Source organism: Anomaloglossus baeobatrachus, chromosome 4 (assembly GCF_048569485.1).
Source record: "Anomaloglossus baeobatrachus isolate aAnoBae1 chromosome 4, aAnoBae1.hap1, whole genome shotgun sequence".
Lineage (NCBI taxonomy): Eukaryota > Metazoa > Chordata > Amphibia > Anura > Aromobatidae > Anomaloglossus > Anomaloglossus baeobatrachus.
The window spans coordinates 454,199,047-454,225,936 of record NC_134356.1 but is presented as its reverse complement, the minus strand read 5'-3'; the positions used below and the strand labels follow the sequence as shown (position 1 = coordinate 454,225,936).

The 26,890-nt window shown below is 46.1% G+C and overlaps 1 protein-coding gene across 5 annotated transcripts in view; it reads right to left on the bottom strand.

Annotated features, from left to right (window-relative positions):
* LOC142303845 (casein kinase I) overlaps positions 1-26,890 on the bottom strand; it is a 121,774-nt gene that overhangs the window by 51,369 nt on the left and 43,515 nt on the right. For all 5 annotated transcript variants that reach the window (XM_075345634.1, XM_075345633.1, XM_075345635.1 and 2 more), the window contains exons 2-6: positions 25,575-25,964; positions 19,642-19,682; positions 12,755-12,824; positions 7,941-8,092; positions 587-821 (exon numbers count right to left, since the gene is read on the bottom strand). In XM_075345634.1, the coding sequence (XP_075201749.1) occupies positions 587-821; positions 7,941-8,092; positions 12,755-12,824; positions 19,642-19,682; positions 25,575-25,755 (679 nt within the window). In that variant the 5' untranslated portion in view covers positions 25,756-25,964. The remainder of the gene's footprint in view (positions 1-586; positions 822-7,940; positions 8,093-12,754; positions 12,825-19,641; positions 19,683-25,574; positions 25,965-26,890) is intronic.

Genomic DNA, 26,890 nt, shown 5'->3' with positions numbered 1-26,890 from the left:
TTTTGTTTTTAAAAGTTACTGGTATAAAAAGAATATGGCAAACATGTATGTACATACAACTGTATGTAAAAAAAAAAAGAAAGGTTAAACACAAAAACCTGATTTAAATAATATGTCATATTTTGACGACCACAGTCATACTGCCTGCCATGGCGGCTTTACATCCATATAGTAGCCAGGCTTTATGTAAATAAACCCCAGACATAAGTCCACAGGTTAGCTCAATCCTGGGTCGGCACTTCATCTAATGAGAAGTTATTCTTGCACATTCACATGCGGAAGATAAGAAATTTCAGTGGCTAGAAATCTTTTTAATAAATCTGTATGGGGCTGCTTCTGAATAAAAAAAAAAAAAAAAAAAAAAAAAAAAAAAATGAAAAAAAAAATAGTTTTCAGCAAATGTTATTTAGATTAATGAGACAGTAGCAAAAATCTCTGCATTAACTATGCATGTGTGGTTTTCTATCCTTAACACTAGAAATCCCAGAGAGGGGTCATTTAACATTTCTACCATTGGAACCCTATGGAGCTCGAAATTCCTGGGACTTCTACTGTTAAGAGGTGTATAGAAGACAAGCAGGCCCACCTTTTCCCAAGTGGGTGTTTATGGACATGTATCTGGCCGTTCCAGTTAAACTCTTGTGTTCCCGATACGGTATGTGCTTTTTGGTTTCTGGGTCTATATATTCCTTGGCCAGTCCAAAGTCAATGATGTGGATGACGTGTTCTTTCTTATTTCCTTGGCGACCAATTAAGAAGTTCTCCGGCTTAACATCTCTGTAAATGAGGTTCTTAGAATGAACATATTCCATTCTTGAGATCTGGAAAATAATGCAATTAAAAACAAAATGATAGAATAGTAAAAAAACTAAATTAAATTATAAAAAAAAAAAAGCGACTGAGCCATCCAATAAAGCCAAGGAACCATAAAAGGCCTGCAAATGATACAAAACCTTGCTACCCAGTAGTTAGAGCAAAGTGATCTGGCCGATGTGTTCCCTTTAACACTAGAACTACTGGACTCGTGACACCTATATAGAAATACATGGTGCAAAGTAGTCAAAATGACTACCTCAGTAGTTCTAGTGTTAAAGGGAATCTGTCACAAGGTTTTTGCTATCTTGCCGATGTGTTCCCTTAAAAGGGAATCTGTCACTAGTAGGTTTTTGCCACCTAATCTGAGAGCAGCATAACATACGGTCAGAGATCCTGAATCCAGCGATGTGTCACTTCATGAGCTGTTTAATGTAGTTTTGATAAGATCACTGTTAATCAGCAGTAGATTATCATTAGATGACTAGTTGGCGTACTGCCAGGTAGTCCAGCATACCCCCTGAGTTCTGTATAACTGCTAGATCTGACACAGAGAAAACAATGAGTTTATCAAAATGACAGACAGCTCAGTAAGTGACACATAACTGGAATAAGGGTCTCTGTCCCTACAATATGCTGCTCTCAGATGGGGCAACAAAAAACCTGGTGACAGATTACCCTTAAAACTTACCTAACTGTCACATAAGTGAAATGAGTACTATCTTCCAAATACTACCCAAGAGAGTATGTAGTAGTGCAATGAAGGGAATTTTGTTTACTTACCGTAAATTCCTTTTCTTCTAGCTCCTATTGGGAGACCCAGACAATTGGGGTGTATAGCTTCTGCCTCCGGAGGCCACACAAAGCTTTACACTTAAAAGTGTAAACCCCTCCCCTCTGCCTATACACCCCCCCGTGCATCACGGGCTCCTCAGTTTTGGTGCAAAAGCAGGAAGGAGGAAACTTATAAATTGGTCTAAGGTAAATTCAATCCGAAGGATGTTCGGAGAACTTAAACCATGAACCAAAGAACAATTCAACATGAACAACATGTGTACACAAAAGAACAACAGCCCGAAGGGAACAGGGGCGGGTGCTGGGTCTCCCAATAGGAGCTAGAAGAAAAGGAATTTACGGTAAGTAAACAAAATTCCCTTCTTCTTTGTCGCTCCATTGGGAGACCCAGACAATTGGGACGTCCAAAAGCAGTCCCTGGGTGGGTAAAAGAATACCCCGGTAATAGAGCCGAAACACGGCCCCTTCCTACAGGTGGGCAACCGCCGCCTGAAGGACTCGCCTACCTAGGCTGGCATCTGCCGAAGCGTAGGTATGCACCTGATAGTGTTTCGTGAAAGTGTGCAGACTCGACCAGGTAGCCGCCTGACACACCTGCTGAGCCGTAGCCTGGTGCCGCAATGCCCAGGACACACCCACGGCTCTGGTAGAATGGGCTTTCAGTCCTGAAGGAACCGGAAGCCCAGAAGCCCGGTAGGCTTCAAGAATTGGTTCCTTGATCCACCGAGCCAAGGTTGACTTGGAAGCCTGCGACCCTTTACGCTGGCCAGCGACAAGGACAAAGAGCGCATCCGAGCGGCGCAGGGGCGCCGTACGAGAAATGTAGAGCCGGAGTGCTCTCACAAGATCTAACAAGTGCAAATCCTTTTCACATTGGTGAACTGGATGAGGGCAAAAAGAAGGTAAGGAGATATCCTGATTGAGATGAAAAGGGGATACCACCTTAGGGAGAAATTCCGGAACCGGACGCAGAACCACCTTGTCCTGGTGAAACACCAGGAAGGGGGCTTTGCATGACAGTGCAGCTAGCTCAGACACTCTGCGAAGTGATGTGACTGCCACTAGGAAGACCACCTTCTGCGAGAGGCGAGAAAGAGAAATATCTCTCATTGGCTCGAAAGGTGGTTTCTGAAGAGCCGTTAGCACCCTGTTCAGATCCCAGGGTTCTAGCGGGCGCTTGTAAGGGGGGACTATGTGGCAAACCCCCTGCAGGAACGTGCGTACCTGCGGAAGCCTTGCTAGACGCTTTTGAAAAAACACAGAGCGCCGAGACTTGTCCCTTAAGAGAGCCGAGAGACAACCCCTTTTCCATTCCGGATTGAAGGAAGGACAAAAAAGTGGGCAAGGCAAATGGCCAGGGAATAAAACCCTGATCAGAGCACCAGGATAAGAAGATCCTCCACGTCCTGTGGTAGATCTTGGCTGACGTTGGTTTCCTGGCCTGTCTCATAGTGGCAATGACCTCTTGAGATAACCCTGAAGACGCTAGGATCCAGGACTCAATGGCCACACAGTCAGGTTGAGGGCCGCAAAATTCAGGTGGAAAAATGACCCTTGAGACAGCAAGTCTGGTCGGTCTGGTAGTGCCCACGGTTGACCCACAGTGAGATGCCACAGATCCGGGTACCACGACCTCCTCGGCCAGTCTGGGGCGATGAGGATAGCGCGGCGGCAGTCGGACCTGATCTTGCGTAACACTCTGGGCAGCAGTGCCAGAGGAGGAAATACATAAGGCAGTCGAAACTGCGACCAATCCTGAACTAATGCGTCTGCCGCCAGCGCTCTGTGATCTTGAGACCGTGCCATGAATGCCGAGACCTTGTTGTTGTGCCGGGACGACATTAGGTCGACGTCCGGCTTCCCCCAGCGGCAACAAATCTCTTGAAACACGTCCGGGTGAAGAGACCATTCCCCTGCGTCCATGCCCTGGCGACTGAGAAAGTCTGCTTCCCAGTTTTCTACGCCCGGGATGTGAACTGCGGAGATGGTGGATGCTGTGGCTTCCACCCACAGCAGAATCCGCCGAACTTCCTGGAAGGCTTGGCGACTGCGTGTGCCGCCTTGGTGGTTGATGTATGCCACCGCCGTGGCGTTGTCCGACTGAATTCGGATCTGCCTGCCTTCCAGCCACAGATGGAACGCCTTTAGGGCTAGATACACTGCCCTTATCTCCAGAACATTGATCTGAAGGGAGGACTCTGTCGGAGTCCAGGTTCCCTGAGCCCTGTGGTGGAGGAAGACCGCTCCCCACCCTGACAGACTCGCGTCCGTCGTGACCACAGCCCAGGATGGGGGCAGAAACGATTTCCCCTTCGACAAGGAAGTGGGAAGAAGCCACCACTGAAGGGAGGCCTTGGCTGCCCGAGAAAGGGAGACGTTCCTGTCTAGGGACGTCGATTTCCTGTCCCATTTGCGGAGAATGTCCCATTGAAGTGGACGCAGATGAAACTGCGCAAATGGAACTGCCTCCATTGCTGCCACCATCTTCCCTAGGAAGTGCATGAGGCGTCTCAAGGGGTGCGACTGGGCTCGGAGGAGAGATTGCACCCCTGTCTGTAGTGAACGCTGTTTGTCCAGCGGAAGTTTCACGATCGCTGGGAGAGTATGAAACTCCATCCCGAGATATGTCAGCGATTGGGTCGGTGTCAGTTTTGACTTTGAGAAATTGATGATCCACCCGAACCTCTGGAGAGTCTACAGAGCAATGTTCAGGCTGTGTTGGCATGCCACCCGAGAGGGGGCCTTGACAAGAAGATCGTCCAAGTAAGGGATCACCGAGTGTCCCTGAGAGTGTAGGACTGCTACCACTGTTGCCATGACCTTGGTGAAGACCCGTGGAGCTGTTGCCAGGCCGAAAGGCAGTGCCACGAACTGAAGGTGTTCGTCCCCGATGGCGAAACGCAGGAAGCGCTGATGCTCTGGTGCAATCGGCACGTGGAGATAAGCATCCCTGATGTCGATTGAGGCTAGGAAGTCTCCTTGGGACATCGAGGCGATGACGGAGCGGAGAGATTCCATCCGGACCCGCCTGGTTTTCACGTGTCTGTTGAGCAGTTTGAGGTCCAGAACGGGACGGAAAGATCCGTCCTTTTTTGGTACCACAAACAAGTTGGAGTAAAAACCGTGACCCCATTGCTGAATGGGAACAGGGATAACCACTCCTTCTGCCTTCAGAGTGTTCACCGCCTGAAGAAGAGCATCGGCTCGCTCGGGGGGCGGAGATGTTCTGAAGAAACGAATCGGAGGACGAGAACTGAACTCTATTCTGTAACCGTGAGACAGAATGTCTCTCACCCATCGGTCTTGGACATGTGGGAACCAGGCGTCGCAAAAGCGGGAGAGCCTGACACCGACCGAGGATGCGGTTTGGGGAGTCCGCAAGTCATGAGGAGGCCGCTTTGGGAGCGGTTCCTCCGGCGGTCTTTTTAGGACGTGCCTTAGACCGCCATGAATCAGAGTTCCTCTGACCCTTTTGAGGCCTGTTGGACGAGGAGAATTGAGACCTGCCTGAGGGCTGAAAGGACCGAAACCTCGATTGTACCTTCCGTTGTTGAGGTCTGTTAAGTTTGGACTGGGGTAAGGACGAGTCCTTACCCTTGGATTGTTTAATGATTTCATCCAATTGCTCGCCAAACAGGCGGTCGCCAGAAAACGGCAAACCGGTTAAAAACTTTTTGGAAGCAGAGTCTGCCTTCCATTCACGTAGCCACATGGCCATGCGGACTGCCACTGAATTGGCGGATGCTACCGCTGTACGGCTCGCAGAGTCCAGTACAGCATTCATGGCGTAGGACGCAAACGCAGACGCCTGAGAGGTTAAGGACACAACCTGCGGAGTAGCGGCCCGTGTGACAGCATTAATCTCAGACTGACAAGCTGAGATAGCTTGGAGTGCCCATACGGCTGCAAATGCCGGAGCAAAGGACGCGCCGATAGCCTCATAGATGGATTTCATCAGGAGCTCTATCTGCCTGTCAGTGGCATCCTTGAGTGATGCACCATCTGCCACTGCAACTATGGATCTGGCCGCCAGTCTAGAGACTGGAGGATCCACCTTGGGACACTGAGCCCAACCCTTGACTACGCCAGGGGGGAAGGGATAACGTGTGTCATTAAGGCGCTTAGTAAAGCGCTTATCCGGAAAAGCTCGGTGTTTCTGGACTGCATCTTTGAAGTCGGAGTGATCAAGAAACGCACTCCGTGTACGTTTGGGAAACCTAAAATGAAATTTCTCCTGCTGAGAAGCTGACTCCTCACTCGGAAGGGCTGGAGGAGAAAGATCTAACACCTGATTGATGGACGCTATAAGGTCGTTTACTATGGCGTCCCCTTCAGGCGTATCAAGGTTGAGCGCGGCGTCAGGATCAGAGCCCTGATCTGCCACATCCGCTTCATCCTCCAGAGAGTCCTCATGCTGAGACCCTGAACAGTGTGATGAAGTCGAGGGAAGCTCCCAGCGAGCCCGCTTAGTCGGTCTGGGACTGCGGTCCGTGTCGGAGTCCTCCCCGTGGGACCTATGAGTCGACCCATGAGCACTTTGCGGCTCCGACCGAGGGGGGCCTGGGGGCAATGAATCAACAGTGCCCGGGGCCTGTGTTACAGGTCTGGACTGCAAAGCTTCTAGTATCTTAGCAGACCATCTATCCATAGACTCAGAAAGTTTGTCAGCGAATACTGCAAACTCTGTCCCTGTCACTTGGACAGTGGGGGCCGGTGGTTCCACCTGGGCCGGGGGTCCCACCAGTGGCTGAGACTCCGGCTGAGTGAGTGTCACAGGGGCCGAGCATTGCACACAATGAGGGTAGGTGGAACCTGCAGGTAGCATTGCCGCACATGAGGTAGAGGTTGCAAAGTAAGCCTGTGCCTTGGCACCCTTGCTTTTTGCGGACGACATGCTGTTGTCTCCTCTTAGAGCAATCAGTGAGGGTATATAGCCAAAAGCTAATAGTGCGGCCGTACAGAGTAAATGTATACAATATAAGCATATAAATATACACTTCGGCACCCAGGGGGGCCAGCACCTAGTAACAGGTGCGGCTTACCGACCGCCCTCAGCGGTTGTGTGACCACCAGATTCCCTGCCTGGGCCTCCCAGAGCTGTGGAGCTCGGTGTTGTCTCCCCTTTGAAGTTCTCCAGCGTCAGACGTGCTGATAGGAATGGCTGCCAGCGTTCTGAGAGGAGGAGGGAGCCGTGGGCGTGCCTCAGAAAGTGCGGGAATCTGGTGCCCCACGGTGTTCAGTGAGGGGGGAGGAGGATACAAAGTATGCTCCAGCCCTTAGCGCTGACGTCTAGTGCAGCGTCCCGCCCTTACCCCTGACTAGCAGGTCCGGGGGCGGGAGAATGCGGTACTAGGTCGCAAAAGCCGGGGACTAAAGTTATAAGCGCGGCCGGCAAACAAGAGCGGTCAGCGCGTTAGTCCCGGCGCACAAACACACCCAGCAGCTGCTGCAGTGTCCATTACACAGGCGCTCTATGCGCCGTCCCCAAGGGGACACAGAGTACCTCATAGGAGCAGGGCCTGTCCCTGACGATACCCGGTCTCCTGTCCAGCAGATTCCCCCAGGGGCTGCGGAGGGAGCACGGTCCCAGTGCCTGGTGACCGGTTAGGATCCCACTTCACCCAGAGCCCCTAAGGGATGGGGAAGGAAAACAGCATGTGGGCTCCAGCCTCTGTACCCGCAATGGGCACCTCAACCTTAACAGCACCGCCGACCAGAGTGGGGTGAGAAGGGAGCATGCCGGGGGCCCTGTTATGGGCCCACTTTTCTTCCATCCGATATAGTCAGCAGCTGCTGCTGACTAAAATGTGGAGCTTGCGTGGATGTGTGCCTCCTTCAACACAAAGCAATAAAACTGAGGAGCCCGTGATGCACGGGGGGGGTGTATAGGCAGAGGGGAGGGGTTTACACTTTTAAGTGTAATGCTTTGTGTGGCCTCCGGAGGCAGAAGCTATACACCCCAATTGTCTGGGTCTCCCAATGGAGCGACAAAGAAGGAATGTTTTTTTAGGTCAGTGCACGTTGTGCAACTATGGCGACTTAAAAGGAAAAAAAAACAAAACAAAAAAACCCCTTTTTTAGGTCACGAATTTTCCAAGAGTAATAATATAAATATTATAAAATTGCCGATGGTGACGAGTAAGGGCTTGTTTATAGTGTGGTGGTTTGGGGGTTTTTTTTAGTCCTCTTATGGGGGCCTGAATTTTGATCGCTAATACTATATATTACAATACTTCAGCAGTCTTCCAAGACTAAAAGATGCCTATGGAAAGCTGTCTTGTGTAATGACATTTTTAAAAGGGGGGGGGGGGGGACAAAAAAAGTCTGCTCACCAGCTGAATTGCTATCATAAGCACAGTCTTCAAGGTAAACGTCCTGTCACACAGATCAAACAAGTCTTCTAAGCTTGGACCTAGAAGCTCCAGTACCATGGCGTTGTACTTTCCACATGGGCCAAAGTAGAAAACCTGGGGAAGTCCATCAGCTGGAACACAAATATATGCAATTCAGGCAAATATATGCAAACAACAGTGAAATTACCATCTATATGTCATCTGTGAAATCAACCTAGCTATTTGTTGCACGTTATGAGAAAACAGGATTAAACTGTACACCACTTCAAAAAATAAAGAACACTAATTATAGTGCAGGACTCAATCACTATTAGAGGTTTTTTGTGTTAGGGTATGTGCGCACGTTGCTTTTTACCTGCTTTTTACCTGCTTTTTTGCTGCTTTTTCTTCTGCGCTGTTTAATGCCAAAATGGATGTGTTCTTCTATTCAAGCAAAGTCTATGGGAATTTGGGTTTCTTGTTCACACTATGTTGTTCAAAATGCTGCCTTTTTGTGGCAGAACTTTGGTCAAAAACTCAGCTTTTCAAAGAAGCAACATGTCAATTGTTTTTGCCATTTGGGTTTTGCACTGCAAAGCTGAGTTTTTGACCAAAGTTCTGCCACAAAAAGGCAGCATTTTGAACAACATAGTGTGAACAAGAAACCCAAATTCCCATAGACTTTGCTTGAATAGAAGAACACATCCATTTTGGCATTAAACAGCGCAGAACAAAAAGCAGCAAAAAAGCAGGTAAAAAGCAGGTAAAAAGCAACGTGCGCACATACCCTTAAAGAGGGTCTGCTAGTAGGATGAACGTTCCGAAACGGTCTATATGGGCATGTAGGTCATAGGAAGCTGAATACAACGATACCTTGATATCTGCCATCTAAGGTCTTATTTCTGAAAAATCCATGTTTTCCTTAAAATGTAAATGAGCTGTTAAGATCTACAGGCTGGACAGAGATCTCTCTGACATTCTGTCTTCAGAGCTTATTGTAAATGAAAGGAGGCATCGGTGTGAGACATATGACGACTGACAGTCTGCTCTCATAATCAAACACAGCTCTTAAGTGAGATCAGAACACAGCATAGCAGAGAACACAGTACAGCAGAGCTAACACTGTAATAAGGCAATACTTCTGTTGTACTAACATTTGCACTGCAGGTTTCCTCCTAGTGTTTCAGCTTCCACCTCACAGGCAGCCAGTGTGGGGTAAGGAGCAGTACAGCAGAGCTGCAAGTTATTAGCAATGAGACAAGGATCAACTCTGCTGTGCTGGTTAAGATCAGGCAAAGCACAGCGACAGCACTTAGAAGACAAATGTAGTGGAAATGTGTAATGAGACAGAGGTCACTTCTCCTGTACTATGTTGGCTCTGCTGTGCAGTGTTTGCTCAGATCGCACTCTGTGTGTAATTATGAGTGCAAAACGTCAGTCATTACATGTCTCACACACGTAACACCCCCCATACATTTAAAATGTGCACTGGAGGCAGATCCTCATGCAGATTTGTGTCCGGCCCAAAATTCATAAAAGCTCATACATAAGAAAAATGTGGAATACTAGATTGGATTTCAGATATCAAAGTATAATTTTATCCAACTTTCTATGACCCGCATGCTCATGTTGAAGGCTTAGGAGAGTTGATCCTATGGACAAATAACTGCAGCATGAACCGCCCAGTCTGTGCTGTGGACTAAACTAAACAATGCAACAACATTCAGCCTGTTGCTTGTAGCCATTATGTTTAGTGCTGGAGACGATTGTGGTTTTCCTGAAGCAGCAGCTAGGATAGGCTTTGAAATGCATTGAAATAAACTGCAGTTGGTTTTAACTCTCCTGATCAAGGATTTTTCTTCATCAAGTCAGAAGGTCTGTATAAGGGTATGTGCACACGATCAGGACCCGCTGCTTCCTGGATGCGGCGGGTCCTGACCTGCGCGGTCGCGAGTCTCCTCCGCAGGAAACCAAAGCTGCTGATACCCACGATCCAGACTCTGGCAGTTGCGGCCTCTCGCTGTGTTCTCCCTGCGGACAACGCTGGCGACTCTGTAGCAAAGAATGGACATGCTGCGGCTCAGGAAGCCACTGCAGGTCAGTTCTCGCAGCGGGAAAAACAAGCACAGTGGGCACGGGATTAGTACAAATCTCATCCACTGTACTACACCGCATTCTGCATCCTAAAGCTGTGTACCCTGATGAATACTCATCATCCTCCTGCTTTTGAGTCTGCAGCAGCTGTACTTAGATGCCCTATATCATTTTCACCAGGTGAACACATCTAATATTATTATTATTACTATTATTTTTACCTCTTCTTTACGACTGGATAAGTACCTATGCGCACCATTTTATTACCCAGCATTTGCTACTGTAAAATCCTATGGCAATCGCTCCCACATTGAAGAATATAGCCTAGCAATAGAAGGATGCACAGTTTATTGCAGGCTTCGGGCGATCCCTACTGTTGGTTAACAGCAAAAACCTCTAAGAGAAAGTTAGAAGGATTATACTGCCAGGTCCTGCACTATGATCATTTTGCTATTAGAAAGTGGAATAACGCTTAAAGTAGAAGCTTGCATTATTTTTATTTTTTATCAAGCATAAAACAAGTATACCTTCACAAGTGCAGAATAAATCAGGAAATCTGTTTTTGGCTATAAAGTCAATCCCCAATCATTCTTTAGACCCTGTGAGGATGGCGTTAGTGACACTAAAAGTCCATATAAAGAAGGAAAAACTTTCCCAAAGGATTATACGGCCATTCTAATACCAAGATGGGCATTTTATGAGCGAACAAGTACACCAGCCTCACCAGGTCTACATCTATTTAATAAGATATACAGTTTATTCGGTAAAACCTGGTTACAAATCTACTCTATGGGAACTTTATTTTCAACACTATAATTAATGAGCTTAGCTGCAGGTCAAACGTAATAAAATAAATGCCCAAAAAGTCTGGTTATCATATGAATATGCAATACTGAATATTCATGTAACAAAAGGCAGCAACTAGCACCACAAAAACATAGTACAGTCCGAAAACATTCAATTTACTAAAAAAAATATGTAATACCTAATCAACAGCAAATAAACTAGTACAAAAGGAAGAACTGGGATCACCGATGTACATGCACTAGCTATGCTAGAGTATACACACAAAAATACAGAACCACCATACAGCGATATACCACCAGAGAGCCATCATTTCCCAATATTGTTCATGAACAGCTGAGGAAACACAAGGAGTAAATGACTATTGTGTTTAGATCATTATTAATAATTAATTTCATTCTTTGTAGACACTTTCTAAAATAAGATACTGGACTTATTTGGCTGAAATGACATTTTTGGTAGTCTAATGGTATTTCAGCACCCTCAATGTTTGTGATGGTCATCAACAGCCTTTATAAATAAATTAAAAAAGAAAAAAGGAACCTGGCAGGATTTCCGCCCCTAGGCCACCAACAGCCTGTTCTCCAGGTCAGTGACAGGTTCACAGTGATGTTCTTCTGCTGTTTTATGGGTTTTGGGCTGCTCTCCTGAACAGTAACCCCAACCATCCCCAGTTACCCTCATGGCTAGATTGACGTCCCAAAGGATAAGTACGTCATCAAAATCCGTCACAGCAACATTGAGCACCGGGCATTTCCATAGTTTTTATTTTTTTCCAGCATTTTCAAAATATTTTCCTACACAACTGTTTTTTTTGAACAATGGTTTGGCCAACAGCTACCCTTTATATACTGTATTTTTCGTTTAATAGAACGCACCGGATTTTAAGACGCACTCCAAATTTAGAGGAGGAAAATAGGAAAAATATAGTTTTTAATGTTAAAATGAGGGTTTGTCTTACAATCCTAGTGCGTCTTATAACATCTCACAAAGGGGGAGCGGCTCGGGAGGGTCACAGGAGGCATGGTCAGAGATGCTGCGAGCTCGGAGGGGGTGTCACAGTTCAGTGGAGGGAGGGTTGGCTACACTAGAGGCTCGGTGGTGTTGCAGCGGCAGGCGCCACTGATCTGCACGCGGACTGAGGGCTCCATTGAATTGCCTGTGGTTGAAGAGATTGACTTCAAGAACATTTCCACAGAGGCAGCGCGTGCGCAGATAGAACTCTGCAAGTATTTTCTTGAAGTCCATCGTGCCAATCTGCGTACGCGTCGCCTGTGCGGCCATTTTCTTGAAGTCCATTGCATGAACCGCAGACTATTTAAAAAGGCACCTGCCACCCGCTGTCAGATTAATGGCGTCCACTGTATTGCTGACCCTCCGTCCTGTGACCCTACTGAGCCTCTCCAATGCAGTGCCACCCCCTCCTCCGAGCCCAGAGTATTGAAGACCATGCCTCCTGTAACCCCGCTCCACCACCGCCACTCCAGTAATTCATATCTGGATTATATAATGCACCCACACTTTTTGGGGGAAAAAAATGCGTCTTATAAATCGGGAAAATACGGTAGTTGCTTGCTGAACAATGGTTTGTCCAGCAGATACTTTATTTGACTGAGCCATACAAAAGCAGCAAATCGCTGTGCCGAGCGCTCCTGTGTTTTCTATGATGTTGGCTTATCTCTTAAGAGAGCAAAAGTATTGCCAGTCCAAAATCTAAAATGACGAATCCTCATCTCCGCTGACATAATCTGTGGGAAGAGTTGGAGCCCCTATACCTCCTCGACTGTTAGCTGAACCCGGCAATATCAGCAGGTTCAGCCTACGTTAATATTGTGTGTATGGAGCCTTAAAGTTTTTTCTAACTATGCTTATAACTACTGTGGACCCCAGACTGGAATATATAGATTTTTTTTTACCTGTACTTCCAAGTTGCTTGTAAAACCGATATTCCAGGTGAAGCTGAGGCGCACGGGACTTAATTGGTTCCTAAAAAAAAAAAAAAAAAAAAAAAAAGAAAGAATAAAAAGAAGTGCATTTAGATTTTGGGATGCTGAAAATCATGCGTGTACCCAACCACAACTGAATGAATTAGAAATCCACCAGGCCCAAATCTGATACAACAAATCAATATGTTATAGTGTGCATATATGAGAGGACACGCAGTGCCATGACCCGGCAACGTACACCATAGAGGCGTCACAACCGGCACCAGATACAAACTGTGCCACAAGACGCTTTGGATAAGACAGGGGGCTTGTCTAGAAACATGAATATGGACACTAGTTCATTTGATTTCATAATAGGCAACACAGCAAGAACTCATGAACTGTGGAGCAAGGGGGTAACTCAATTAAAGGAACCTGTCATCAGAAATTTTGCACTAAACATAAAAGATTCCCCCTCTGCAGCTCCCGGGCTGCATTCTAGCAATGTTCCTGTTATTATTGTGCCCCCTTTCTGATCAAAATAAAGACTTTATAAAGTGGTACCTTTTTGTATGCAGATACTGTAAATGGTACACGGGGGCGGGCTGCCTGGTGTCCGTTATTCTGCCTCCTGCCGCTTTAGGCCGTCCCCCATCGCTCATTTCCATAGCTGTGGACGCCGCCCAGTGCTCCAGAGGTCCCCGCGCATGCCCAGTGCCTATCTCTCGTGGATGAGCACTGTGCCCAGTGTCACCGCTGGTGACGTGCGCGCAGGCTTTAGATTATGGGCGGCGCTTTGTTTTTCATTACCAAGTAACTGCCCATAATCGCGTGACCGCGCTTTCCCCCTCTGCCTCCTTCGTTCTGCGCAAGCGCGGGCCTGCTGACCCCACGTCACCTCCTTCCCATCTTGCCCTGAGGCAGGAAATAGATGGGAGGAGCGCGGAGCAGGACACCTACGATCAGGATTAGACGCAGGATTGTCCTGCTCCGCGCTCCTCCCATCTAATTTCCTGCCTCAGGGCAAGATGGGAAAGAGGTAACGTGGGGTCAGCAGGCCCGCGCTTGCGCAGAACGAAGGAGGCAGAGGGGGAAAGCGCGGTCACGCGATTATGGGCAGTTACTTGGTAATGAAAATCAAAGCGCCGCCCATAATCTAAAGCCTGCGCACACGGCACCAGCGGTGACACTGGGCACAGTGCTCATCCACGAGAGATAGGCACTGGGCATGCGCGGGGACCTCTGGAGCACTGAGCGGCGTCCACAGCTATGGAAATGAGCGATGGGGGACGGCCTAAAGCGTCAGGAGGCAGAATAACGGACACCAGGCAGCCCGCCCCCGTGTACCATTTACAGTATCTGCATACAAAAAGGTACCACTTTATAAAGTCTTTATTTTGGTCAGAAAGGGGGCACAAGAACAACAGGAACCTTGCTAGAATGCAGCCCGGGAGCTGCAGAGGGGGAATCTTTTATGTTTAGTGCAAAATTTCTGAAGACAGGTTCCCTTTAATGATACTTTGGATGGCATCCAGGGAGCCAACTAGCTTCTGCCTGGGCCCGTTATTACAGGATAATATTAGTGAGAGCTCCTACATACAGGATATATACACACACAAGACTTGACCATCAATTCAGAGATCGAGCGCGATACCAGAAATCCTGCTGAACATTGAGCTATACAATTTCCATTGAACAGGTGATAACTTACTGATCAATGGCTGTCACACACCAATTGGCAAATCGAGGAGTTTTTAGCTCAATCACAAAATGGTGCATTTTAGATACCCGACCAGCGCTCCATTCATTCTTTATACAGCTGTTGGAAAAAGCCAAGTGCAGCACTCAGGAGCCGCATAGGGCATTAATGGAGCAGAAGTTGAGCATGTGCACTGCCACTCCATTCTAATGAGAATAAAAGCTCTCCATTCTGCCAATTAGTAAATCCCAGCACTGATCAACAAGTTGTCACCTTGTTGGACATGTGATGTATCTTCACCAATCTCTAACTAAAAAGGAATAGAAAAGAAAGCAAGAACAATAATAAAGTCAAAGGTATCAGTCAGCAGGTTTTTTGTATGTAATAGGAGAGCAGCATGATGTAGGGACTGACACCCTGATGCTAACCATGGGTCACTTAATAAGCTGTTTGCTGTATGTTCAATACAATCAGGATTTTATCAGCAGGTATTTCTAACTAAAGGACAGTAGAATAGATACACATGGCACTTCTGGAGATGGTACCCAAGTAGGTTCCAAAACAGTCAAGAAAACCTGCTTGTTAGCAGATGTGATCCTCTTTGATGTCTAGCCTTAATTGCTAGCAGATATTTACATGTTTCCCATTCCAGGCACCTCCTCATCAATAGTCTCCGGATATTGTATACTCACATCCTACCTGGTCCTCAGTCCCCTACCTTATCCTTTCCTATGCTTCCCAGCATCCTATACACTGACCCTTATTGTGATAATTTCTTTTATTTAAAACTAATTTGTTCATTTTTAACACTATTACAGCACACTGATGAAGGTCGCATATGCCCGAAATGTCTGGTTATGCTGGTCCTAAAATTTGTCTCCAATATTAAATCGCTGCATACCACCTATTTTGAGTGCCAAGTCTCTACATTTTTTTATAACTACAGGACAAGCTGCCTCCTCCTCCAGCACCGATTAGCAGCTTTCTCTAAATGCACAGGAAGCTGCTAATTGTGAGCCCCAATGGGGACAGAGTTCCCATTCTATGTAAAGTGCTGTGGAATCAATAATTTTATTCATTTATATAGCGCTATTGATTCCACAGCGCTTTACATACATTGTGAGCCCCAATGGGGACAGTGTTGCCAATCTAAAGTCCCTATCTGTATGTCTTTGGAGTGTGGGAGGAAACCGGAGAACCCAGAGGAAACCCACGCAAACACAGGGAGAACATACAAACTCCTTGCAGATATTGTCCTTGGTGGGATTTGAACCCAGGACCCCAGCGCTGCAAGACTGCAGTGCTAACCACTAAGCCACTGTGCCGCCCCAATCAATAGCGCTATATAAGTGAATAAATATTATTAATTATTATTATTAATCAGTAAAGTGGGTGAGGTTACACAAGGCAATATTCCGAGCTCTGCACAGAGACAATGATTTACTGCATCCAGTAAATTGACATCACTGGAATCAGGTCATCTGCCCACACATCATGCTCCTCTCAGATGGGATTAGCAAAAACCTGCTGACAGATTCCCTTTCAGCTTTTGAACAAAGACACAAACCAATATTAGCCACATTAAATGTAAAAATGAAAAAAAAAAAAAAAAAAAGAAAAAAACCCTCAATTGCTGTTTTGTCTGGGATAGACCAGGGCATGGTTAACATGTGCCATGAAGCAGATCCCCCGCTGTGGGGTAACACATGAATACTCTTCTACTACTAAATGGAACTGAGGAATCAAGGTCAGGTACACAAAGCACAACGTTAACGACTTCCTTTTAGCTTCTTAGTAGCAAATCTGGTGGCCAGCATTATAGACAAGGGTGGAGTTTCCTCCATCACAATTATTCCAAGGTTTCTACATTACATTGTTTAGGTTGAGTAACTTTGTCTTTTTCTAACGATTAAAAAAAAAAATTAAAAAAAAAAAAATGTAAAAACAGAAAAATAAAAAAAGGGAAGAGGAAAGTGTTTGCTCCAGTCCAGGCCTAACTGAGCAATATACTTGTCCATTCTCATTCACTGACTTTTACATGGTTTCCTTGTGAAGACTGCGTAGCACAGGCATACGAGGTCAGATAGCAATATCTAAAATAAGGCATGATTTAATGACCGTACGCAACAGTAAAGCCTAAAAGTAGTGGTCTGGTCAGAAAACACTGATCCACAGAATAGGTGATCAATTGGAGACTGGTGCTGGTCCAATACCCAGCACTGCACTGATCAGATGGACCCACTTTGGTGATCGCCGGATGTAAACAAACTGGAGAAATGAGCTTCTCAGAGCAGCTCCATTCAGTGTGTGGGGCGGTCCTCGCTCTGTAACCCAGCTGCTATTCTATTCTTTGGAAAAGGAGCTGTTCTGCAGTATCCAAAACCAGCCACTACACACTGAATGGCGCTGCCATCAGCGGCTCCGATTCCTGGGTTTACATGGGCAGATGTGAGCTGGTAAGGTGGAGGCCCTGGATGTTGGACCGCCACTGATCTCAAATTTAGGGCTCAGCATGCGGATAGAGAATTAATATTGATTGACTGGAAAGCCTTCTTAATCTATATTTTAAAAGGAAGGCACATTTTAATATTGTGCCATAAGGAGGCAGCATATTACATTGCAATTGCTGGATCATAAAGCTTTAAATAAACCGACAAAAAACAAAATAAAAGACAAAAGTTAAAAAAAAAATTGTAAGAGTAGCAAAAGGGTTGTCACTCATTGCTAGTGTAGCCCTGAATCAGGCCAATATGTAGATGCACAATAGTCCAAAAAAGAAAAATTGTCATCCACATCCAGAGCCCAAATAACTCAGCTGATGCATTTCAGATCTTATGGAACGACCAAAGCCTGATATAAGGCCCCAAAGGCATGCGCTGGATTACTTGCACTATTGTTAATGATTTTGGAATTAAGTGGAATTTTAGGCTGCTTTCACACATCCGGTTTTTGCAGTGCGGCTCAATCCGGCTCAAAAACCTATGCAACGGATGCGGCAAAAAAACGGATCCGTTGCATAAGTTTTTCCATGCGGCCCGTCCGTTTTTTTGACGGATGCGGCTTGATACTGAGCATGCGCAATGCAAAAAAACGCATCCGGCGTCCATAGGCTTGCATTGTAAATCGCGCCGGATCCGGTGCAATGCGTTTTTTTTGCCGCACCAAAAAACGTGCCAGGCAACGTTCCATCCAGCCGCCGCATGGGCCAAATATGCCGCACGCAACGCAAGGCCATACAGCACAATACGGCGCTAATGCAAGTCTATGCGGGAAAAAAAACGCAACCTGCGGTAAAAAAAAACAAAACTGTTGCGTTTTTTTCTGCAGAGCGCCGTATTGTGCCGCTCCGCAAAACACGGATGTGTGAAAGCAGCCTTACCGACAACTCCCCGGATGTTACGAGATACTTTGCACTAAGTGATAGATTGATAATAGCTCATGTGTAACATCTCGTGCATTTCACACCATCTAAGTAACCTGTGAACTCTGACATGCTGAACCAGGAAGCCAGCCATAGTTTATACATACGCCGAGCAGCAGGAAAGGGAAGGAAGCCGAGGCAGGAAACTGGAAAGACAAAACCTAAGCCCTACCAGAGCACACGCATATACAAGACGGCTATATACCGTATTTTTCGCTTTATAAGACGCACTTTTGTTCCCCCAAATTTTGGGGGAAAGTAGGGGGTGCGTCTTATAAGCCGAATATACGGGGGGGGGAGGGGGGGTGGTATATATATATGTACCCTGCAGCGTCCAGGGGAGGTGGGGGCAGCAGCTCTGGAGCACAGTGGAACGCTGCGGGCTGCTGCCTTTGATCTCCTGCACCCGCTCATATAATATGCACAGCCGCTGTCCATCTCCAATGGTGCTGAAATCGCACGCAGTGAGGGGCTGGTGAGCGGTGCATATTATATGAGCCTGCGTCCCAGTGTGATCGCACATGCCCACCCCTGTGTTAGATTTGGCCCCCAGGCTGCTGCTCATTCTAAAATAAAAAATCTTTACTCACCCTGCAGCGTTTCTCCTCGTGCCCCTGCTTCCAGTGTGATCAGGCAAGCAGAGATCTCAGCCTGCTGTGCCGATCACATGACCGCACTGACAACCAGGAAGTAAGGAAGAACAGAAGCACGGAGCAGACAGGAGGGAGCTCAGCACTGCAGGAGATAAGGAAAGAGGGGTTTATTTTACTTTGGGCAGCAGCCTAGGGGCCATATCTGACACAGGGGGACTTGTGCGATCTATAGGGGCCCATGGGCAGCACTATGGGGGCGATATCTGACACAGGGGGACTTGTGCGATCTATAGGGGCCCATGGGCAGCACTATGGGGGAGATATCTGACACAGGGGGACTTGTGCGATCTATATAGGGGCCATGGGCAGCACTATGGGGGCGATATCTGACACAGGGGGACTTGTGCGATCTATAGGGGCCATGGGCAGCACTATGGGGGCGATATCTGACACAGGGGGACTTGTGCGATCTATATAGGGGCCATGGGCAGCACTATGGGGGCGATATCTGACACAGGGGGACTTGTGCGATCTATAGGGGCCATGGGCAGCACTATGGGGGCGATATCTGACACAGGGGGACTTGTGCGATCTATATAGGGGCCATGGGCAGCACTATGGGGGCGATATCTGACACAGGGGGACTTGTGCGATCTATATAGGGGCCATGGGCAGCACTATGGGGGCGATATCTGACACAGGGGGACTTGTGCGATCTATAGGGGCCATGGGCAGCACTATGGGGGCGATATCTGACACAGGGGGACTTGTGCGATCTATAGGGGCCATGGGCAGCACTATGGGGGCAATATCTAACACAGGGGGACTTGTGCGATCTATAGGGGCCATGGGCAGCAGCATGGGGGCGTTATCTAACACGGGAACGTGTGCAATCCATAGGGGACCATAGGCAGCACAGGGGAACGTGTGCCATCACAAGGGGGCTATATTCAATATAAGGGGGCCATATCCAGATTAAGGGGGCTAATTTTAGGATGGGGGGCTATGAGGGACATATACCCTATATGATTTGTTAGAGGGACACTGGCATTATAAGATGGACCCCATTTACCATTAAAAAAAAAAATTCTCTTTTCCTTCACCAAATTTGGGGGTGCGTCTTATAATCAGGTGCGTCTTATAAAGCGAAAAATACGGTACTCACCAGTTTGATCGCCACATATTCGTTTGTGTAGAGATTCTTGCCTGAAGGAGGGAGAATATAACAAGAATTACAAAGGTTTAGAAACTCATCCAATATACAGTCTGCCATCTCGGGCTCTTACCAAACGCATGTATAAAAAAGGTACAAGGAGGTTTTAATGAAGTCCAGAAAAAGTATTTAACGATGGAATACACAAAACAGAAAACACATACACTACACAAGCTACAAATAATATAACACGTGCTATGTTCTTCACTGACGGACACAGGCGCTGGAAGTTCACTGGAAATTCTCCTGCAGCTTTCAAAGTATACCAGTACAGAAAATAGAATAACATAATAAACCAGTATATGGCCAAGGACTGCACCATAAATAACATTAAATGGACACTAAACCTGAACATTAACACACACGCACAATAAAAAAAAAAAACAACAACATACATACACACATATACATACATATTCTTATTTTAGAGTGTGTGTGATAATGTTCGGGTTTTGTGCCCCTTTAAATATCACTTTTATAGGAATCACAGCATGGAATAAAGGAAGAGCCAAGTCTTTAGCTTTACTATCCCTTCAAGGGTTCAGTCACACGGCCTTATAACTCGTCGAGGATCGCATCGCAATGCTTGGACTGGCCGCCGGCTCTCCTGACCTGAGCGTGATTAATGCATAAAAATACCTTCTGTCACGCTCCGGCCAGTCCAAGCATTGCGATGCGATCCTCGGACGAGTTATACAACCCTGTGACTGCACCCTAAAGGGAAAACAGTACAACTATATTTAGGCATTTGAAAAGAGTAGAGGGTTTATTTGTTTTGTTTTTAATCTATAGAATGTCATAGAGTGGCAGGAGCTGAGCAAATCTATGTATAGTTTTCTGGGGGAAGAGGAAAAAAAAAAAAAAAAAGTATGTACGAGGGGCTGCTGATAAGTCTTTGGCTTTACCCAGAAAAAAATGAGATAGGATAATGAAACATTACATTTATTCCACATACTCTCCACGGATGTCAACACACTTCTTACAATCGGTATTTCAAGTTCTGTAAGCCTAGTATAAAGAAGGATTTTGGTTGTGCCTCAAACCAGGCATCCGAAATGGTGTGAAATTTGGTACCCTTGAGGTGTTTCTTCAGGTTTGGAAACAGATGATAGTCGGAGGGAGCTAGATCTGGTGAATAAGGTGGGTGATCAACCAGCTGGAAGCCCAGCTCTGCCAGTTTTGCTGTGGTCGCTTGTGCAGTGTGAGCAGAAATGTTGTCTTGCAGGAACAAGATTCCTTTGGACAGCTTGCCGCACCTTTTGGCCTTCACAGCTGCCTTCAATTGGTCCAAAAGATCAATATAATACCTTGCATTGATGGTGGAATCCTTATGAAGGTAGTCCACTAGCAGCATGCCCTCCTTATCCAAGAACACAGACGCCATCACCTTAGTGGCGGAATTTTGCACCCTGAACTTCTTTGGATGAGGAGAACCACTGTGCCTCCACTCTTTTGACTGCTCTTGTTTTCAGGGTCATACAAATAAATCTAGGTCTCATCTATAGTGACCGGTCGATCCAGGATGTTCTTATCAGTCCAGAAACGCTGACAAAAGGACCGGGAGGATTTCACTCGCACGCTTCTCTGATCTGTTGTCAAACATTTAGGGACCCACTTTGCAGATCGCTTCCTCATGTCCAAATGTTCATGGATAATGACACAAACACTCACGGGAACCCCCATGATGTCTGCTATTGCTTTAGCTGAAATTTGTTGATTCTCCAGTATGAGGTTGTGACAGCATCGACGATCTCCAAAAACCACCACCACTCTCGGTCGTCCAGGATGTTCCTCATCATTGGTGCTGAAGTGGCCCGTTTTAAATTTGGCAATCCAGTTTTTTAACCGTGGATTATGAAGAGCATGGATCCCCCAATGTCAGTGACATATCACCATGAATATCCTTCGCGGACTTTCCTTGCAGAAAAAATAATTTTATCACTCCTCTGCTCTCAGTTGCTGTGAATATCGCATTAGACTCGCCATTTTGTTTTCCAGCATGTGTAGAACACTGTTGCCATAAGCAACAAACACAACATTTTGAAAACATATTAGACAGATAAGGCTGCTTTCGAACATCAGTTTTTTTACATCAGGCACAATCCGGCATAAACTGATCCGGCGCCTTGCCGCCGGATCAGTTTTTCCCCCATAGACTTCTATTAGCGCCGGATAGTGCTGGAAGGCCTTGCATTCCATCCGGCTTTTGCCAGATCCGGCAAAATTTGCTTGGCCGGCGCCCGAATGGAACGCTGAGGGGGGGGACGGACGTTTTTTTGTCTCCGTCGAAAAACCGTATATCGCGCCGGATCCGGCACCGTACGGCGTGTTTTATAATGGAAGCCTATGGACGCCGGCAAAAAACAAACAGAACGGATATGGCCGCTGGATCCGGTTTTTTGAACTGAGCATACTCCGTATCACAACCAATCCGGCAAAAAACTGATGCAACTGATCCGTTTTTTCGCCAGTTCCGTCGCATCAGTTTTTCCTCCGAATCGTGCCTGATGCCAAAAACTGATGTGTGAAAGCAGCTTTAGGCTGGGTTCACACATAGCGACAGCGATAACGACGTCGCTGTTACGTCACCATTTTCTGTGACGTAACATCGCTATGATCGCTGCTTAGCTGTCAAACAGCGACGCAGCAGCGATCATAACGTCGCTACATGTGCAGGGAGCAGGGAGCCGCGCACACCGCTTAGCGCTGGCTCCCTGCTCTCCTAGCTACAGTACACATCGGGTTAATTAACCCGATGTGTACTGCAGCTACATGTGCAGAGAGCAGCGCACACTGCTTAGCGCTGGCTCCCTGCTCTCCTAGCTACAGTACACATCGGGTTAATTAACCCGATGTGTACTGCAGCTACATGTGCAGAGAGCAGGGAGCCGGCAGTGGCAGCATGAGCGCGGCGGAGGCTGGTAACGAAGGTAAATATCGGGTAACCACCTTGGTTACCCGATGTTTACCCTGGTTACAGCTTACCGCAGCTGCCAGATGCCGGCTCCTGCTCTCTGCTCGCTTCATTTCGACGCTCTCTCGCTGTCACACACCGCAATCTGTTAGTCACAGCGGGAGAGCAACAATAAAAAAAACAAACCAGGGCTGTGTGTAACGAGCAGCGATCTCACAGCAGGGGCCAGATCGCTGCTCAGTGTCACACACAGCGAGATCGCTAATGAGGTCACTGCTGCGTCACAAAAAACGTGACGTAGCAGCGATTTCGGTAGCGATCTCGCTATGTGTGAAGCACCCCTTAGGCTTTCATGTGATGTAACATTCATTACATAGAAACAAAAAAAAGATCACAAAGCCAAACACTTAGCAGCCCCTCACAGAGGACAAATTACTGGGTCTCTTTTGGGCAAAACACAACAGTTTTTACTTCGCAGCTTCAGATAAGCTTAGCTAGTCATGTATGACACATCGAGGTGCAGTTCTTCCTGTAACTGGGGAACCTCTAACAGTTAGTGAAAAGCTAAGCAAAAAAAAAAAAAATATATCAAAATATTCTCCAGAAGTTTGTTCTCACCCCTTGGGGAATAAATGTAAATATACATATAACAAAATATGAACCTAAGCCAAATTTTTTTTATTGGATTCCTAAAACAAAAACCTATGTATATTGGATAATAACACGACCATAATAACCTGATAAACCTTCAAATGGTTATATAGTGTGCCTTGAGTATTTGTATTTAAATAAATAAAATTACAAAGTAAATTTATATAAACGTCTAAAATTAGCTAAAAATAAAAAAAAGTTTCTCCACCATAAAACAGATAAATAAGTTCTGGCTGCTGAAATGGAGAGACAAAACGGAGCTGACTTATTGGCTACATTGTTGTCGAAGTGATATCAGCAGGAGAAACAATAATAGACGCTGGGACCAGTGGTTGAGACTCACCGCCAGACCTGGGGAGGGTGAGTAAAGCACAACTTTGCAGGGGAACAGGGAAACTCAAAATTTAAACCCCTTTAAGGCCTTTTGAGGTCTGGTGATTAAGGGTTTAAAAAAAATGTTAAGGCAGAAAAAATACCTGCAAATATTTTTAAATGTCACAAAATCTTAAGGCCTCTTTCACACGTCCGTATTTCCAGTACGTGTGATGTCCATTTTCACTGGTAATGGAGACACAGACACACGTAGACCCATTAAAATCAATGGGTCTGCGCACATTTCCGTATTTTCACACAGACGTGTGTCCGTGTAGAGCAACTCATGTCCCTGTGCTTCACACCCAGACAAGTCAGTTGTTCTCTAGCAGCAACAAGGGTGACATATGGATCACACACTGATGTGCTCTGTGTGACAAGTACCGGAAAAAACATCTTTGAAATAAAATTATTTTCTATCCTCACCAGTCTCCAGAGCTGCTGTCTTCCGCGCTGCTGTCACTTGCTTCCGGTCCAGCTGATTATGCTCATGAATGTTCACTGCACCGCAGACATGGAAGCAGCAGCGCCGGAGACAGGCGAGTATAGACGTTTATGCTGTCCGTGTGCTATGCTGATGTCACACACGTATAGCACAATGACAGCACACGCTTAACACAGACACACATATGCAACCACACCACGCACCGTGCAAAACGTGTGTTTTGCACGGACGTGTGAAAGAGGCCTAACAGAGAAAAACAAGATGACATGAAAAAGACAAATAACTTTGTATTAAAATGTGTATCCAGATGGAAGGATAGCCAGCGCCACTAAAAAAAAAAAATGAAAATAAAATGTATGTTTTGTTTAACAGTTTTCATATTAGTTTTTTTTGATTGCCTTAAAACATGCTTGCAAAAGTGAAAGATTAAAAGGGAACATGTCACCAGTTTTGGGGCCTATAAGCAGCAGCTTCCACCAGTGGGCTCTTATATACAGTATTCTAACATACTGTATATAAGAGCCCTGGCCACTGTATAGAGCATAAACATTTTATAATACTCACCTAGGAGGTCGCTCCGATGCACAATAGTCAGATGGGTGGCGCTGTTCTCCGGGATCGGCGCCACCCCTCTGACTGTTGTGCAACGGAGCGCCCTCCTAGGTGAGTATTATAAAGTGTTTTTAATGTTCTACACAGCAGCCTGGGCTCTTATATACAGTATGTTAGAATGCTGTATATAAGAGCCTGGTGGTGGTCGCCGCAACGTATAGGCCCCAAAACTGGTGACAGGTTCCCTTTAAATAGAATGAAAAATACAACGCAGCTTATTGTCACAATAGAAGTAATATACATATTTTGGGGTCCAAACAAGCAGCTAATCCTTAATGGGTCAATCAAACATATCAGCTTCTGACTAGCTCATTTGTAAGTGACTGAAGTATGATCTTGAATTTATTTTTTTTGTTTTTAAAAGTCTCTGTTGGCAGACTTCAAAAATACAAAAAGTTGGCATGCATTCTGCTACCCACTTCAAGACACCAGTTTAGGAGATTCTAATTGTCAATTTCATTATTTGAGGGGCGGAAGTGATGATATGGCCCTTACAATTCGCTGATCTCATCAAGTCTGCATGGGAGTACATGGAGAGACATCGATTTGTGGAAGCCTAAATCTACAGAAGATCTGTGGTTAGTTCTCCAAGATGTTTGGCACAACCTCCCTGCAGAGTCCCTAAAAACCCTGTGCAAGTATACTTAGAACTAATGCGGTTTTGAAGGCAAAGGCTGGTAACATTGATTTGATTTAGATTTCTCTTTTATTAATTCGCTTTATATTTTGTTAAATAATAGTAGACTTAGCACCTCTATATCTGAACACATGCACAATCTCAGGCATTTTTTTCCCCACACCTACCCAAAAGTTCAGCAAAATTCGTAAGTTACCTGGTAGTTTAATGAGGTACAGTAGAACAAATTGTGTCTAGGATTCATATCACCTTACCTAACCGTAGTTCCCCGAAGTTTCCACAGCCAATCTTCTTTCCCACCCTAAAGTTGGGTCCCACCATAAGAACTCCTGAGGAGGTGGTCGAGCTGGACGGCCGGGAGCTATGACCAGTCCGTACTGGCAAAGCTTTAGTTGCTCGTGGTCGGTCATCCTTCTCCCTGTTGCTATGGTCCATGTTAATATACCATAAGAGCTATTCCTCTAAATCCCAGCTGATGCTAGGAGACTCCCAATCCACAGAGGCAGAAAATCAGTGGTGGGCCAAAAATGACCCCGCAGAGTATCCCCAGGGCCAAAGAAGCCGATCACATCACCGCACAGATTTGCCAAGGTACCATCTCACATCCACATAGCAACGTCATGATGGAGGCTTCCCATTGTGTCCTTTGGGAACAAAAGAAATTAAAAAAAAAATCAAAGAAAACAGTTAGTAAACCGATCCATTTTCAATCACATCAATTCACATAAAAAGATTGCGCTTCATGAAATTTCATAAACCCCCAAGCATATGCTTAAGAGTTGATGGGCGTCATATTGATTGGATACTTAAAGTGGTTGTATTCTCTTCCTTCAGGAGTGCGACACTTCCCGACCTCCCCGGGTGGAGTGTCTCATGGATGTTTTCGACTCAACCGTACACTAAATTTACCGGTAGGTCCTATTTAAAACGGTTACCAAGTAAAATCAATTGTTTCATTGCCTTTGATCCTTATTTATACTGAAATCTTAAAATCTGAAACAATAACATCTTGAAGCATAGAATGAATTTGCCTGGCGAGCGGACACATTGCAGCTTTCACTTTCATATATCAATGCCTTTTTTCCCCAGAGAGATTCCTCCCCTTTGTGCTGCTATAAATATCTCCTGCATCCTACCCCTGCCCGCTGCTGGCCGACTCCACACATCAAAGCACTTATTAACCTGGGTGGTGGTTTCCCCGATCTATCCATTTCCTTGATGAATGTCTCAACCCTGTACCGACTCACAGCCGGCATTCACTGCTGACAACACAAAAAAAATGTACAAGATGAACCCTCTTTATGAGAAGATGCCAGCCGAGAATACAGAGTGCAGCGAAAAGGCTGCGGAGGTGAGCACAGAAAGAACAGCGCAGTAACCGTGTGACCACCCATGGGGATAGACCGCACTTCAGATTACTAATAATAGGGCAACACTGGGGTTAAAGGAGATTTTCACCAAGTGTGTTGGTATTTCTGAAGGCAAGAATTGTGCAATCTGTAAGGCTGCTTTCACAGATGCAGTTTTTGCAGTGCGGCTCAATCCGACTGAAAAACCTATGCAACGGATG